Source organism: Haliotis cracherodii, unplaced genomic scaffold, assembly GCF_022045235.1.
Source record: "Haliotis cracherodii isolate W230 unplaced genomic scaffold, xgHalCrac1.p SCAF_16, whole genome shotgun sequence".
Lineage (NCBI taxonomy): Eukaryota > Metazoa > Mollusca > Gastropoda > Lepetellida > Haliotidae > Haliotis > Haliotis cracherodii.
In genome coordinates this window covers 15,135,614-15,152,575 of record NW_027266271.1, presented here as the reverse complement: position 1 = coordinate 15,152,575, position 16,962 = coordinate 15,135,614, and the positions used below count along the sequence as shown (strand labels likewise).

Sequence of the window (16,962 nt, the reverse complement as noted above, 5' to 3'; positions counted from 1 at the left end):
CTGCACGAAATGTATTGCCACACATCCTTTGAATATTGTAGTAACCGCATCTGTGCATTTTGTAACCTGTAATTGTAAATATAATTATTTAAATATGCCTACTGACAATGACCGAAAATAGTACTATTGTATGAATATTAGCTTCCGCGGTGATGCGGCCGTCAAACCAGCTGTTTCAGTCATAGGGGGTTTATTGTGATTTAATAGCCTCTGATTGACCAATCAGAATCGAGTAAATTCCAAATTCATGGTAGAATGCAGGATAACAATAACTACCATCTTTTAACGCATTTGGTATATGACGTGGCACGGGGATTGAGCCACCGACCTTCCGCTCTCTGGGCAAACACTCTATCCACTAGACCATCTATCGAATCCTTATGCAATATGTGAAGTCTATCAGCGATAGAAGCCGGCATTCGTCCTATAGGTCTTGCAAAAATGACCAATATCTAAGGTATCACGAGGACTAGTTGAAATTTGCCATTATTAAGGGTTTGGCTATATGTTATCATTATAAGGAATAGTGGACTGAAAATATTAGTTTCTAATGCCGTCTATTCTGAAGAAGTGTCTGCTGTCTAACGCCGCACTGTTATTTGTTTGTTTGCTTATTTATATGTTGTTTAACGACGCACTCATCAATATTCCTCCTATTAATCATCGTTTCTGTAGAACATCGGTCTACACAACTGGGATATCAACCAAGCACCAACCAAGTCAGCGAGCCTCGCCATCTGATCCGTTTGTCGCCTCGTACGACAAGCATGGGTTGCTGAAGACTAATTCTAACCCGGATCTACACGGGGTCAGCGTTGCATAATGACTATCCCAGTGCGTATTTCAGGGGGAGAAAAGCATACTAGCATTAATCAAGTTGACGTATGGAAGAACGTAACTAATCATTTACTGACATCTTTTCAACACAAATATCAATTAATTGATTTTTGTCTTTTAAGCGCTTTCTTTTTCTTTCTTTTTTTGCATTCATATTCTGTTGTAAGTGAAACCAAGCGCTTTCCAACAAGTCATGAGCACACACCCACTCCCATTTCCCAAAGGTAACATCCGCGATTATGGCATATTTCAACAGGCCAAGATTGTCGCCTTGTAAAGGGAGAGAACTCGTTCGAGACAAACTGCCTGACCGAGTTGCCTGTCGATACTCAAACACTTGTGGTTGTTGGTATCTCACCCACTGTGCTCTCAAAATAATAACAGGCGTCCACCGCGAGGTCTTCTTTCCATGTATATCTATACAGTCAAATGTTCAAGCTTTTGTAACGATTACGACACATGACACTTGCGTTAACTAATAGAATGAATCGGATGGGATTTACAAATGATGTAATTATAAAAATTATTATGTACTGTTACAGAGTGAACCGGAGCAAGTGAAGTATAATAATAGCCAATGATTTTCCCTAAACTAGATGGGGGCGGTCGGGTATCCTAGTGGTTAAAACGTTCGCTCGTCATAACCGAACACCCGGGTTCGATTCCCAACATGGGTACAATGTGTGAAACCCATTTCTGGTGTCACCCGCCGTGATATTGCTGGAATATTGCTAAAAGCGGCGTAAAACCATACTCACTCACTAACTAAACTAGATGAACTTGATGCATTATCTATTTCATGGTATAACATTATACTTTGACAGGAGTATTAAGAAAAGGGTATTAAAAGGGTGTAAAAGAGTCAGAATAAAGGTACAAATAACATTTAGGCAGAATACGATATGTTTTATTGGTCATATTCAAGAATTAATGATATAAATATTTATAACTAAATCATACTGAATTTTCCGAAAGATGGGAACAGATTTATTTAAATACGTGTTATAATGTATATAGCATCCTCTCCTATAGTGAATGAATGAGTGAATACGGTTTCGACACGATTTAAGAAATATTCTAGCAATATTACTGCGGGGAATTCCACAACCCATTTTCACACATGGCACCAATGCGGGGAATCGAACCTGTGCCTTCGATGTGACGAGCGAAAGCTTTAACAATTAGGCTAACCCAAAGACGTGAAATTCACTGGTATACAGTAGTACATATATAAAGAAATTCACAAAATAATCCTGCGACACGAATTGCTCTCCCACACCTTTCAGTTTTATCCTCGGGGAGAAGTGAAAGTAACAGTTATCGCGCGTGTGCTTCGTGTTTGGATTTAATTAATTAACTTGGCTGTCTGAAGCCATACATGAGGATAATAGTAGGGAATGACATCTGTTTCTTCATTGAAGTAACTCTATCATATATGGCGTATTATAGTGCCTTCTTTGAACACAAAACAGTCTTGATATAATCAATATTTAATGTTATACTTCTCTTTACAATTCCACTGTCTGTATTTTTATTAGTATCTTTTAAGGTTGTTAAGTATTAATCCATTCGTGTATTCACTTAATTTGTCATTGTTAATATTATAGTGAGTTGGGTTTAACGCCGCTTTTAACCGTATTCAGTTATATCGCTGCGTGTGAGCTTAATGTGGGAGGAAAGCCTGAAGTGATGCAGGTCTCAGACGTTTACCACTTCGGTGAAACCCACGAGCACGGGTATGGTGCTGACAAACCTAGAAACATGATCGGGGCGAACCGGGATTCGAACCCACAATCATAGATTTCTGGCGGGCCCAAGACGGCGCCTTAGACGACTGGGCCACCCGTGCCCCCTGTTAATATTATAAAAACTATTTAGATCTTGTTATTTTTTATAATCTCTTCGGTAAATTGAAAAATGATAATGAGGTCACATAATGCAAGATGTATTTTATTGTATTTTGTCAAATGGGGGGGGGGGGGGGGGGGGGGGGGGGAGAGAGGAGCAACAGAAAAGGGAGTCACCGATTGCAACTATATGCGGAATCAAACCCAGATCATTACCGCGTGATGAGTATACCACTGAATTGTTCAGCAGTAGGACGCTAAGATACCATGTACCGCTAGTACACATTCCATCCTTAGTTGCTAATTCGCAGGTCCAAATAGCATTGTTACGTCATTCAAATACCATCTAATTGTAGGGTGAAGGAGAAATTCAAAGATATTAGTGTTGGAATACGCTGTCTATTTAAGCACGGCTTTCTAAACTATTTACCGTAGCTGTATAGACTTGGTACATGTCTCTATAGGGACACGGATTGCCCAGACATCTAAGGCGGCGCAATTCGAAGTGCAGAGTTGCGCCCCTTGGACATGCCAGAAACCTGTGATTGTGGGTTTAAGACCTTCTCATTACAATCACATAATAAATTGATCTTAGCGGTAAATCTATGTTAAGTATGGGAGTTACGATAGTCTTAGGGCGAAGGTCCCTTTGTGGAACGTGCCCCAGATCTTTTTCTCGGATACGATACCTGTGTGTATGAAGATCTGACGACCTCCATAGGTACCAGTATAGTGACCAGTATATCTGATGTATGTCTGTCGAAAACGAAATAAAGCCACTAGTTCCGAATGAAGATGATCGCGCCATTCTGACGTTTCAAAACACCATGGCATCCAGACTCGCATGGACATACCATTGAAGTAATATTTTCGTTCCGTGTGTTTATTTATTTCGTACAGATGGGGATTTTCGAATAGAGCTGTTCATGAAATGAAGCGGAATTGGCTCAAGAACCTAACCATCCTCATTAAACTTAAGTTGGACGGTCAAAGTTCGCTTGGTCAAGCGAAAGCAGGCACCTTCTGTGAGTTGAGGTGAAATTGGGTTTACGTCGCGTCCAAGATTATTGCACTTATATAGTGATGTGCATGCACGTGTGTGTGTGTGTGTGTGTGTGTGTGTGTGTGTGTGTGTGTGAGAGAGGCTGCTTGTACTCGTCCGGACTAATGCCGATTTATATTGCTAGCTCACTGAGATACAATGCCGCAATTTAACACGAATACCACACTCAGACACAGTATACTGACTCCGAGCCGACCACTCCATTGCATTTTACTCCGTAGATCAACATATGCAGAATAAGTCAGAATAAAGTATAACCGACTCGATATAGATCTCCCTCCAAACCTGCAACTATTCGTGGGAGCGGTGGGATGGCCTACTGGTTAAAGCGTTCGCTCGTCACGCCGAAAACCCGGGTTCCATTCCCCACATGGGTGCAATATGCGAAGCCCATGTATTTCTGGTGTCCTCCGCCGTGATACAATAGTGCTCAAGGCGGCGTAAATCCATACTCACTCACTCACCTATTCATGTATCAGCGCACATGTCTGGCGACAAAACAAACACGAGATCATGCAGTAGTTTAGCCTTGCTCCAAGACTTCATTGAAAGTTAAGTCCATGGATGTTTTGTAAGTCTGTCCTCCTAAAAGGCACGACTAGACATGTGGACAGTACAAGGACACCAGTCTCTTGTTTTTATTTAAATAATCTATAAATTATTATTTAAACTAATAATTATTGCGTCTTAATCTTGTGCAAGTCTAGGAGTAGTTTGGAACCATGCTTTTCGTGCTGCCTGTCTCTTAATGATGAATCTACATGAAGGGAAATTACCCCATGAGAAAGGACAAACATAATCGACAAATCTAATTGAGGAACGTAATTTTAAACTGAAACATGCAACAATGCAATAAAGTAAGACCGAGGAAGAACATTCAATTACATACACGCTTTTCGGACCACATTATTTACAGAGCAATTCAGAATTCGAAACCATGGCAACCAACTCACGAAGTCTTTGTTTGATTGTTGTTAAACTCCACAATATTCAAGTTATATGACGGCGGTTTATAAACATACCTACACGTTGCTGTATTGTATACCTTTGTTGTAATCATAACTGCTGAGGATTATTCAACGGTGAGTTGTATTTGCTTGAGATTAAGATTGTATATTATTTTATGATAATGTTTGTTTGTTGTTTAATGCCACACACAGCAATATTCCAGCTATATGACGGAGGTCTGTAAATAATCGAGTCTGGACCAGACAATCCATTGTTTGACATCAGGAGCATCGATCAACGTAAATTTGATATAATGACATGCGTGCACCAACCAACTCACCAAGTCTGACCACCCGATACCGCTAGTTGTATCTTACGACAAGCATAGTCCCTGAGGGTTGCAATCATGGGTTGCTGAAGACCTATTCTAACCCAGGACTTTACGTGTGAGCTCACGAAACCCCCTGACTGAATGAGAGTTGGTTGTTGTTTAACGACGCACTCAGCAATATTCCAGCTATATGACGGCGGTCTGTAAATAATCGAGTCTGGACCAGACAATCCAGTGATTAATGTCATGAGCATCGATCCACGCAATTGGGATCCATGTCATGCATCAACCAAGTCAGCGAGCCTGGCCACCCGATCCCGTTAGTCGCCTTTTATACGACAAGCATAGTCACCTTTTACGGCAAGCATAGTTGCTGAAGACCAATTCTACCCCGGAATCTTCACGGTTCGGTTTTCTTGTTAATATACTTGTGGATGCATGAAAAGCTAATCCCTTTGAATTATTGATACATAATTATTTCATTGTGCTCAGGTCTTTACTCTCGCAAAGATGTTTTGTCTGTTTGTTGTTAAACGCCCTACTCAGCAATATTCCATCTGTATGGCCGCGGCATGTACATAGTCGAGCCTGGACCAGACAAACCAGTGACTGATCACAAGAGGACCGGTGTATACACGACCCTCAATACGTTATATATACATTGAATCAAAGCGTATATATCTGTTTGCAGTATAGAAAAAAAATACACGTTATTACAAATGTGACCCGTGAAGATCCGGGGTAGGATAGGTTTTCAGCAACCCGTGCTTGCTGTAAATGGCGACTGTGCTTGTTGTACGAGGCGACTAATGAGATCGGATGGTCAGGCTCGCTGACTTGGTTGATGCGTCATCGTTTCCAAATTGCGTGGATCGATGCTCATGATGTCAGTCACTGAATTGTCTGGTCCAGACTCGATTATTTACACACCGCCGTCATATAGCTGGAATATTGCTGAGTGTAGCGTTAAACAACAAACAGACAAACAAATATTACAAATATATAGTAAGTGAGTGAGTTAAAACTCAACGTCCCATCGGCATTATTTCAGCCATATAGCGACACAAATGTATATAGACTGCATGGGGGACATTGGTGGTCAAACCTGTATGTGTTTGAATCACGATTCGATCCATGTTATGATAATTGTATACACGTATTAATTTTTCCTAAAATAATGTTCAAATCTGCTTTAAGCTTCACTTGTTCCAACTTATACATGAAAATGCTTCTGTAATCTGAAGTATGTATGTTTGGATGGATCAATTCTTGCCTTATGTATGCTCTTTCAATTGAATGGCGAGAGGAATAAAGTTGCACGTCGGATAGACAATTGTACGCGAAGCCAACGCTGTATGCATGCTAATAATGGTGCATATGCATGACACTGATATTCTTTGCGTGCACAATGGCAAAAACAAGTCATCACCACACTAACTGAATACTACAAGCTGCGTGAACGCTCATATACATGTTTTAACACGCATATGGCACATGTGCAGTCATTGCATATTTACAAGAATTGCACAAGAAAAGGGTCATTTTTACTGCACAGGTATTCCGATTTGTTTGCTAGTTGTTTGGCAACACTCAGTCATATTCCAGCTACACGGCGGCAGTCTGTAAATAATCGAGTCTGGACCAGACAATCCGGTGATTGACATCATGAGCATCGATCCACACAATGAATATGCGATGACATGATATCAACCAAGTCACCGAGCCTGACCATCCTGGGCCTCTAGATTCTTACCCGGAATCCCCAGTGATATCTTCAGATTTAAAATGCATATGGTGATTTGAATCATCCCAGTTTCCAACTTTTCGTAAAGGAAACATTTTATCCTGCGTTTGTTTGTTTGTTTGTTTGTTTGTTGTTTAACGGCGCACTCAGCAATATTCCAGCTATATGCATGACGGCGGTCTGTAAATAATCAAGTCTGGACCAAACATTCCAGGGATTGATATCACGAGCATCGATCCACGCGATTGGGATCGATGACGTGCATCAACCATGTCAGCAAGCCTGACCACCCGATCCCGTTAGTTGCCTCGAACGACAAGCATAGTCGCCTTTTACGGCAAGCATGGGTTGATGAAGACCTATTCTACCCCGGATCCTCGCGGGTCTTTTATTCTGTGTCTTCGTGTTGCAAGATAAGGTTGTCGCTCAGTGTGTCACTCCTTATCTCGTACAGTTTCTTTATCAGTTTTATGTTTTGTTTGTAATATTACAGCGACAAGACGGCGGTCTGTAAACAATCGAGTCTGGAGCAGATAATCCAGTGGTTGATATCATGAGCAACGATCTGCGAAAATGGGACACGATGACATGCATCAACCACGTCGGAGAGCCTGACCACCCGACCCCGTTAGTCGCCACTTATGACAAGCGTGGATTGCTGAAGATCAATTCGAACCCGGATCTTCATGGGTCCTTTTCTCGAACGTCCCAGAGCCACCGATCTGTCGCGTTATATGCCGTAGTTAGGGATAAACGGGGTGCCGTTATTACGAACACATGCCTTATTATATTCAACTATAAGTTAAGTTGATTACCTTCGACTTAACGAGATTGTACCGCGATTTTAAGTCTTATTTGTGGAGTAAGTGAGTATGGTGTTACGCAGCTTTTAGCAATTGTCCAGCAATATCATTGCCTGGCACACCAAAAATGGGATTCACACATTGTACCCATGTTGGAATTCGAACCAGGGAATTCGGCGTGACGACGGAACGTATACGCGCTTTAACCACCGATCGCCCCTTACTACAAGAAATATATATGTTCATGCATGTACAATAAAAATATGAGTGTTCCCTGGTGTTTTTTTTTTTTGGTGCGTGTGAGTGTTAAGCCCCATTCACATGGACAAAATTTACTCATGTAAGCAAATTTACTCATGGAGTTTATTTACTCATGTAAGCAAAATTATATTTACATTGCGTTCACATGACGTTTATGCAAGGCAGAAGTAAACATCATTTCATAAATAAATTGTGGACTTTTATCTTTTGAGGCCATGTCGCTGTCGAAGATAGTCAACCAGAGGCGAAAGAGACACTTTCCATTCTTTCTTAGTATGGGATTAGTCTTATAATTATGCCAGGAAAGAGAACTGTGGAACAGAGAACGTTCTCAACACTGGTGGAACAATGTCGTCGAACGATCATTTGATGATAAACTATGGATCGATAACTTTCGCATGACACGCGAAACATTTTATGAACATGTTATGTTCTTTGCAAGGAACTACAGCCGTATTTTCCTGATTATCAGTATCTTGGATTTAATATGCTTACGTAAGCAAATAGAGAATCTGTTCACATGACCAGAAATACTCCAGGAGTATTTATACTTATGAGTAAATATACTTTTACTAGACCTCATCAGGTGTAGCAAATATACTTTCACTCCTGGAGTATATTTACTCACGTAAGCCAATGCGTTCACATGCCACAATAAGTAAATTTACTTATGTAAGTATATATACTCACGTAAGTAAAAGTGTCCATGTGAATGGGGCTTTAGTTGGTTGGGGTTGGGTAAAATTAGTTTGTATTAATTTATTTTTTTATACAATAAAACTCTAATTGTTGTTTTATCTCGGAGTGAAATCCTGATATCTTCCACCATATATGTCTATATGTAATTGTTGTGTGGGTATTGACGGAGCGTGTCACCAGTGCTGGAGGCGCGAGACGTCGCCTGAACGTGTGCAGACAGGTATTGTTAGCATTACGCGCACGGTTAAAAAATGTTGGTTTTATACTAAACTATACTTAACAAAGCTTTCAATGAAATTACCAGCAAAAATTATTAATGATAACTGATAAAATGCATACATTTTATCCATAAAGTACCACACAGCTACTCGATAAAACACACGTATGTACTTATTTGTCTCAGTAAACTATAACCGTCCACGTTACGTGGCTTAAGTAAAGAGTAACATAACAGTTCGCTTCGACTGGCGATATCAAGTAGTTCAGGTTATGAATAAATAGTTTTGTTATTTAAAAATCATTAGAGGGGAAAAGAAAGAAGAGTTGTCATGAAGAGCAGAATGTCTGCAAATAATAATGATAAAAAATAGAAATATTTTAATTATTACCACTAAAACCTAGTTTAGAGTCAGAGTAATTACTATTAATTAAAAGTATGTGAGCAGTGTGAGCAGCGCCAGAGAAACCGTCTCGGAGTTTGAGAGCGCCCCTTGCCATATTTGACACGCAATGGTGAAATTTAATAGGGCCGGTACGGTAGTAGCCCACGGTTTGCACACGACCCGCTTCCTACGGTGTCGACCGCCAGTTCTACCGTGCACTTGACGAAATCATTGGAGTTGTTTACCGCAGATCTTGAAGCTTCAAGCCGACTTTTCGTTAGCGGGGTTGGGAATACCTCAATTCGAATTGTGGATATCGCAGGATAAAATACCAAGATGAGCAAGAAGTGTGGAAAGTGCTCCAAGACGGTGTATCCTACCGAGGAGCTGAAATGCTTAGACAAGGTATAGTCACTCGCACATGCGTATATTCGGCGCACTCCTGCCAAGATATTTCGAGTTAATTAAGCCATAGGGCCCCGCATAGAGGGCCTTTTATGTACACGTTGAAACAATGATGACGGTACAAGGTACTACACTGTTGCCGTCAGTTTAAAGGCGTGTGGTCGCATGTCACCAAGACACACCCTTTGCCCCCATTCAAAAATTATGCACATTGTTGATTGAAAACATTTGTTGCTGTTGGAAAAGAAATTTGGCTTGTGTGCGGGAATGTGGCGGTGTAATGGAGGAGGCAACTTAAAGTTGGCGGGGTGTGTTATGATTAGTGTGGAATTTATTGTTAAATATAGACTGTCAGTGTATATACACCATTTCACCCCATTGACAGAACTGCCCAGGTCTTTTGAGGGGCGCGAGGGACGTACTCAGAAGGCCGGAAGTGAAATTTACGTTGCAATACACACACGTAATAATCACAAGATACACGTGCAGTCTATACAATATGGCACCCAGTGTAGTACAGAATTTAGCCCAGGTTATATATAGGTTATAACATGGCTTCTCCACTCACATGCAGTACTTGTCGATATTGTGCAACAATTGTCGCACAATGTATAACTATTGTAATATGAATGATTGTCCCTCTATTTCTTTACTTTATGGATTCTTTTAACCAGAAAAGCTTGTGACGTTGCCAAATGTTTACACATTTCTGTGTTTCGTAATTGAGTGGTACTTGGATGTGATACAAATTGCACTTCTGCTACTGTGATGGTATTGCGAAATACATTACAATAATTAAATTATGCTACCATACAAGGCAATTTGTGAGTTGACTTGAAATAGATGTGATCAATATGATTAGCCTATTGTAGATAGGGGTGAAAAGCAGGATCTATTTCTATTTTAATCAGATAAATATATAGCAGTGATGTCACTTTCAATGTTTTAATATTAATGAAATTGGTAAAAAAATTCACATATGACTTTGTATGCATCGCCACTTGATTAGGAATATTTTTACTTGAAGAGTGTTTTATCAGTTTTATTTATTTCTTTTATAACCCATCCTCCTGACCCTCAATGTGAAATAATACAGACATGTGCACCAACATTGGATATATGTCATAGCTTGTCTTTTCAAAGGTCAAATTAAAAATGATTCATGATGTCCCTTGTCATTGTGAATGAAATTGACAAAACACATGCAGTTAATTAAAAAGAGGTCATATAAAGGTCAGAAATGAATCATTTTTATTTTTAAGATAAAGATTAAAAAGAATGTTCGATGAAAAATGTTTATTCATTGAATGACCCTGCAGTTCTAATTTTAATGTCACACTTTCAAATCATGAGTGTGCTGTTAGTTAAGATTCACTAGGAGTTAACAACAATATATATATTTACTTAAACTGGCTTTTAACCTGCTTAGCCTATTAAAGAAAAGTAGCCAGTGTTTTCTCAGTTTGCTGATCAGATTATTACCGAGTCAGTGGATAATCCTGTATGTAGACAAGAATATCTTTCCAGTCGGCTAAGATGTTAAGTAGGTCATATAGTTAAAGACGTGGTCTGAATTGTCCAAACTGTGTCATGACGTCCACTTCATGTACATGTTTGTCATGTTTATGACTGGTTAGACTACTTTCCTACAATTGTCACACACCAGTGTCATTTATTGTGACCTTTCCATAAAGCACCCCTACAATTGATAGATGGTTGTCATGGCGGAAATGTGATAGCTCCAATTAGTTCAAGTCTGTATTAGTAAATGTGTAAATCCACAGAAAAAAAAGGACTAATAATAACATCCATTTTGTTAAATTCTTAAAGGGACTCTCATCTTGTCAGGGACTCATTGACAGATGGTCATTTTATGAAAAAACAGATAGATACAGCCCTGCCTTAATCGGCCTGATTAGGGGTAGCTGTGTTTGCTCATCATACCAAAGGCAAGGGTTCGATTCCCTACAATGGTATTATACATGAAGCCTGTTCCTGGTGTTTTCTGGTTTAAAATTGCTGGAATATTGCAAAAGTGGTCTAAAACCTTTCTTGCTCATGCCAATTAACTAGTGTATAAAGTGTCGATATTTCTTTTTAGGCATATTTTTATTTTATAAAAAAAAAATATGGAAAAAGTGAATCATTTGAATGTGAAATTTGTGTAAAGATGGCTTGATGAGAAATAATGAATTATTGAATCTGGTTAGTATAATCAGGAATAATAAATGAAATTATTGGTTCTAATAAACGGGTGACATTTATTGCCCAGTCTACGGTAATAGATAAAAAGTAAGACATGACATGTGAATAATCATGAAATTAATCCAGAGTCACATCTGCCAACAAGGGCCGTACCTATCCTGAGGCCCTGTGTAATCAAGACTGTGAAGGATATATTCTATGTTATCACCTGCTTGTGAATCATGCTAATGGCAGTGTGGATGTACATACATAATGTTATATAACCAGTGATAGGCAACCCATTGGCTCTAAACAGGTAATTAGGCAGTCACTTGAAGTGTAAACTTCCTTATTTGGGAGCCACTACATTCATTCATAAAGCAGTATAATGAGGCGACCAGTGTTCTGTCAATTAATAGTGGGAGTGTTTAGCTGTTTGTGGAAGTCGAAACATGTGCATGATCTCTGATTGGCTGGGTTATCACATGGTTAAGAGACAAGGTTTTTTTACGGCTTTATAACATGCTATAGGCCTTCATTAGACGAACATTCAGTCGCAGTTTTCTTATTTAAGACTATATATCTACAAAATAAAATAATAAATCCAAATGGAGCCCAGAACAGTGCTTGATTTCTGGAGCCAATATGGACATGCTAAATCTTTGACTAGATTTGAGTTGGATTCAGTTTTAATTTAGGTGGAAATAAAATGGTAGCATCAGCCAGCCACAACCTAGCTTTTTTGTTACTTTTTACACAAGATAGGTGTACAAGAGGGTAAATATTGTAGAAAAATGACCAAGTGGTGTTATGAGAACTTTTGTATAATAATACCCCAGTGGTACATGATGTAACTCTTGTATAAGCCCAGTGTTTTGTGGTGGTACATCTTGTATAGTAAGGAGGTAAATATTGTAAAGTAATGCTCCAGTGGTACATGATGTAACTCGTGTATAAGCCCAATGTTGTGAGGTGATACATCTTGTATAGTGATGCCCTTGTGGTATAAGGAGGTAAATATTGAAAAGTAATGCCCCAGCGGTACATGATGTAACTCTTGTATAAGCCCAGTGTTGTGTGGTGATACATCTTGTGTAGTGATGCCCTTGTGGTATAAGGAGGTAAATATTGTAAAGTAATGCCCCAGTGGTACATGATGTAACTCTTGTATAAGCCCAGTGTTGTGTGGTGATACATCTTGTATAGTGATGCCCTTGTGGTATAAGGAGGTAAATATTGTAAAGTAATGCCCCAGTGGTACATGATGTAACTCTTGTATAAGCCCAGTGTTATGAGAAGATAAATTTGTATGGAGATGCCCTTGTGGTATAAGGAGGTACATATTTTGAACAATGCCCTATCCTTTACATATTTATATTTTGATAGTTAAATACTCCCACTAAGAGTGAGTGAGTATGGTTTTACGCCGCTTTTAGCAATATTCCAGCACTATCACGGCGGCGGACACCAGAAATGGGCTTCACACATTGTACCCATGTCAGGAATCGAACCCGGGTCTTCGGCGTGACGAGCAAATGCTTTTACCACTAGGCTACCCGACCGCCCACTCCCACTAAGAGAAAACATTTCTTGTATTCTGATGCCTAAGCACAAGTGGTTAAAGGGTAGATGTCGTGTGGTGATACCCCAGTGATAATAGGGTAATTACTGTTATAAGCCTGTAAGTACATAAGTGGTTGAACACATTAAAGGATAAATGTAGTGAGCTGATACACAGTGGTCAAAGCATAAACAGTGTGTATGTTTGCAAAGATCCAATCAATTACATCTGATCGAGCAGCAGGTGTTGTTTGAAATCTCACATTGTCATTATAACATGATTTAACAATACATACTTACAGAATACCTTGAGATCTCCTACTTATGTATGTGCATATGTGTATCATTTATCAATCAGGATATATATGCACAAACTTGAAGCTTCTAAATATATAGTTTCAAGAATAGTAAAATTTTGTAAATATGTTCTTGTGAAACTCGACACTGACAGGTGTCTTGTAACTACTGCGTTGTTTGTGCATGCTTTGGGAAGTTGGTGATTCACATGCGCAGATGGGGCAGAAGCTTTGCACCAATGAATGTGCAAGGAATAAACATGCATCTCAGTGCAAGGACACATCTGGGATTGGTGCCAGTTTGCCCTCATGGTATAACATACATACGTGCCATGTTTTTAGTGCATGATCATGTTTCCATGGTATTCCATTAGTTCTGAATAATGCCAGTTGAAGTTGTATTGCGATATATGGCAATACAGGCTGGGATGAATAAATGCGTCTCTGAAACCAAGGATGTTTCTAGACCTGCTCAGAGGCTGTTATGCTAATGTCAGTTATAAACCTGACTTGTAATTAGCATGTTCCCAATGTATATTAATATAATTTAACTTAAGTTGTGGCTTTGAATAGCTAACTTGTATTTGACTCATAACAAGACCTATGAAGAGGCTTTAATGTTTAGTTGTAATTAGTGCAATGAATGCAATGTTAAAATACCTCTAAATTTAAGAAAATGAGAGCTTTAAAGATCCCAAATTTGAAAAAAAATAACAGCTTTTGCTTCAGTTTGCTTGCCAAGGGTACTTAGTTTGGAATCCTGTATAAATCCCTGGTATCATGATGATGGGCAAGTAAAAAGGGAGGTTACTCTATTTACTGTGTTTTTACTGGTTATACCAGGATATATATATGAAATTTTGTTTTGTGTCACAATGTGTGAGACTGTCATATTCAACTTTCCTTTTAAGAGCTTCATCTTATAAAAGAAATGATTCAGCAGGATAATTTATTGGCTGTTGCATGTATTGTATGGGACAAATGTATGCTAATACTACATCAGTTTATTGTTTACCATAGTACAGCGGCAGTTATGATTTATCATTCTATACGGGATTTATAGGCTATACATCAATAGTATCTGGTAAAAACTTGTGTCAATTCATCATTTTACTCCTCCAGATGGAAAATCTCCCTCTGGCTTCATTTGGAAGATAAGTATTCCTACCTTGAGCTGTTACCTTTTAAAAAATGAATCTACAGGGTAAAATATTCCTTGTAATATAGTGGTGTTTGCACACTTAAAATGGTAATGGTGTGGTTTGAATAAGTTACTGTTGCCTAAAGGCCTGTCTTAGAAATCATTCATCAGAAAATTTAAAAGGGTATTACTAATCTCAATGAAAAGGAATGGGGTAAAGATTCAAATAACAACTAGCCCATGGTGAAATAACGTTGACCTAGTTTAAATGTATAGATGAGTCAAACATATTCTTCTGTTTGGCATATATTTCATTCCAGAGGGAGTCATACCCGAAGGCTCAGGGTTGATCACCCACATGGGTACAATGTGTGAAGCCCATTTCTGGTGTCCCACCATGATATTAGTGGAATTTAGCTGAAAGCGATGGAAAAAACATTCTGACTCAGTCACTCACTCATTCATTACAGGTAGGGAGGGGTAGCCTACTATTGGTGAGAGCATTCGCTCGTCTCTCTGAAGGCCCAGGTTTGATTGCCCACATGGGTTTACAATGTGTGAAGCCCATTACTGGTGTCCCACCATGATATTAGTGAAATTTTGCTAAAAGCGATGGGAAAAACATTCTGACTCAGTCACTCACTCTCTCATTCATTACAGGTAGGGAAGGGTAGCCTACTAGTGGTGAGAGCTTTCGCTCGCCACGCTGAAGGCCCAGGTTTGATTGCCCACATGGGTACAATGTGTGAAGCCCATTTCTGGTGTCCCAACATGATATTGGTGGAATATTGCGAAAACCATACTCATATACTCACTCACTCATTGCAGGTGGTGGGTTAGTCTGGTGGGTAAAGTGTTATATTGAAGGCCCGGGTTCAATTCCCCACATGGGTACAATATGTGAAGCCCATTACTAGTGTCCCCCACCATGATGTTGCTGGTATATTGCTAAAAGCGGCATAAAACTGTACTCACTCACTCATACAGGGCACACTGTAATATTGAGAGCCTTGTGGCACATTTGAAAACATAACATTTCTGTTCCTGAAATACAGCCACCACAGTCTGAACCAACAATATAGATTTAGGCCAGAACAAACTGAGCACACTGATGCAGCATTGCATGTGTTAGAAGAATAACAGGGATACTGATTTAATTATCATTTAGAGCCATATCTGATTATCAGTTTGATTACCAATGGGACTGGTAATAGGTCTTGCTGCATCTAATGCATCAATGTACACTAACAGATAAGACATGGATGTATTGTTTATACAGTGGACAGTGAATAACTGTGGTGAGGCTTGATTATAGGATAATAGCAGCCTACTGAGTGTAACATTGTGTAAGTATGTTGACCCCCCCTGGCGGATGGAGGCCTCTGTGGATGACAGAAGGGGTAGTCATGCGAGAGGTATGTGAACCATGCCCCACCAGGTGTGTTCTTGATGAGCTGTGCCTCCCAAGGCTGCTTCATCTGTGCCACTTTGGTAGAACTTGCCTGCGTCGTTACAGTCTGTATATAGTCAGGAAATGTTGTTTTTGTTCTCAAGTAGCCAAAATTATACGTTCTATGTTTAATGCAAGAGCAGGCTCCAAAGTCACAAAGACGAGGCCCACGATACAATACATCGATTTACAGCCCCTGTAGTGCAATACATACGATGTGTTACATTACAAGGTATATTGGTGTAAAAACGCGAATAATATCAGAAACTGTTCAACCACCACCTTACACACATTCTCTAGTATTTCCCGATTGGCTATAAATTACCAATCTGCTTTTTTTAGGATACTATAGGTTCATCTGTAGACTAACATTTAGTCTCTGAAATCTTATATTACACAATATCCTTCTTGACTCGAAATTTTTTTTTTTTTTCGCTATGCTGAGATAGCTTGAGCAGGCTAGACTTGCTTTTGTATGCATTTCTAGATTATTATTTTTTCATAAAATAAATATATTCCACGGTCATGGTGTAAGACTAGTTGATCTGGTTCGGAAGCTGTTATCTAAAGTGTTGCTTTCACTGACGTTTTTTTCTAGACCGGCCCTGAGGCCAATATTCTCTATATACTCTGAAGGAAATGTCCATAAAAAATCACAAATTGGAATGAAAAGTTTCACAAGTAATTTTATTTTTGTAATAAATGTTATTGCTTTGCAGAGGTGAAATCCATTTCACTCATAACAGGGCCATGAAACAAAAAGAAAGGTTTAAAGTGTGATATAAACATTT

The 16,962-nt window shown here is 39.3% G+C and overlaps 1 protein-coding gene across 13 annotated transcripts in view; it reads left to right on the top strand.

The window, feature by feature from the left end:
• The first annotated feature begins 9,324 nt into the window (after positions 1-9,324).
• The window catches only part of LOC139463862 (LIM and SH3 domain protein F42H10.3-like), a 110,676-nt gene continuing 103,038 nt past the window's right edge, over positions 9,325-16,962 (top strand). For all 13 annotated transcript variants that reach the window (XR_011653076.1, XR_011653074.1, XR_011653073.1 and 10 more), the window contains exon 1: positions 9,325-9,540. Coding sequence is in view for 5 of the 13 variants with exons in the window: in XM_071245258.1 (XP_071101359.1) it covers positions 9,472-9,540 (69 nt within the window). In the remaining 8 variants the exon portion in view is untranslated. The remainder of the gene's footprint in view (positions 9,541-16,962) is intronic.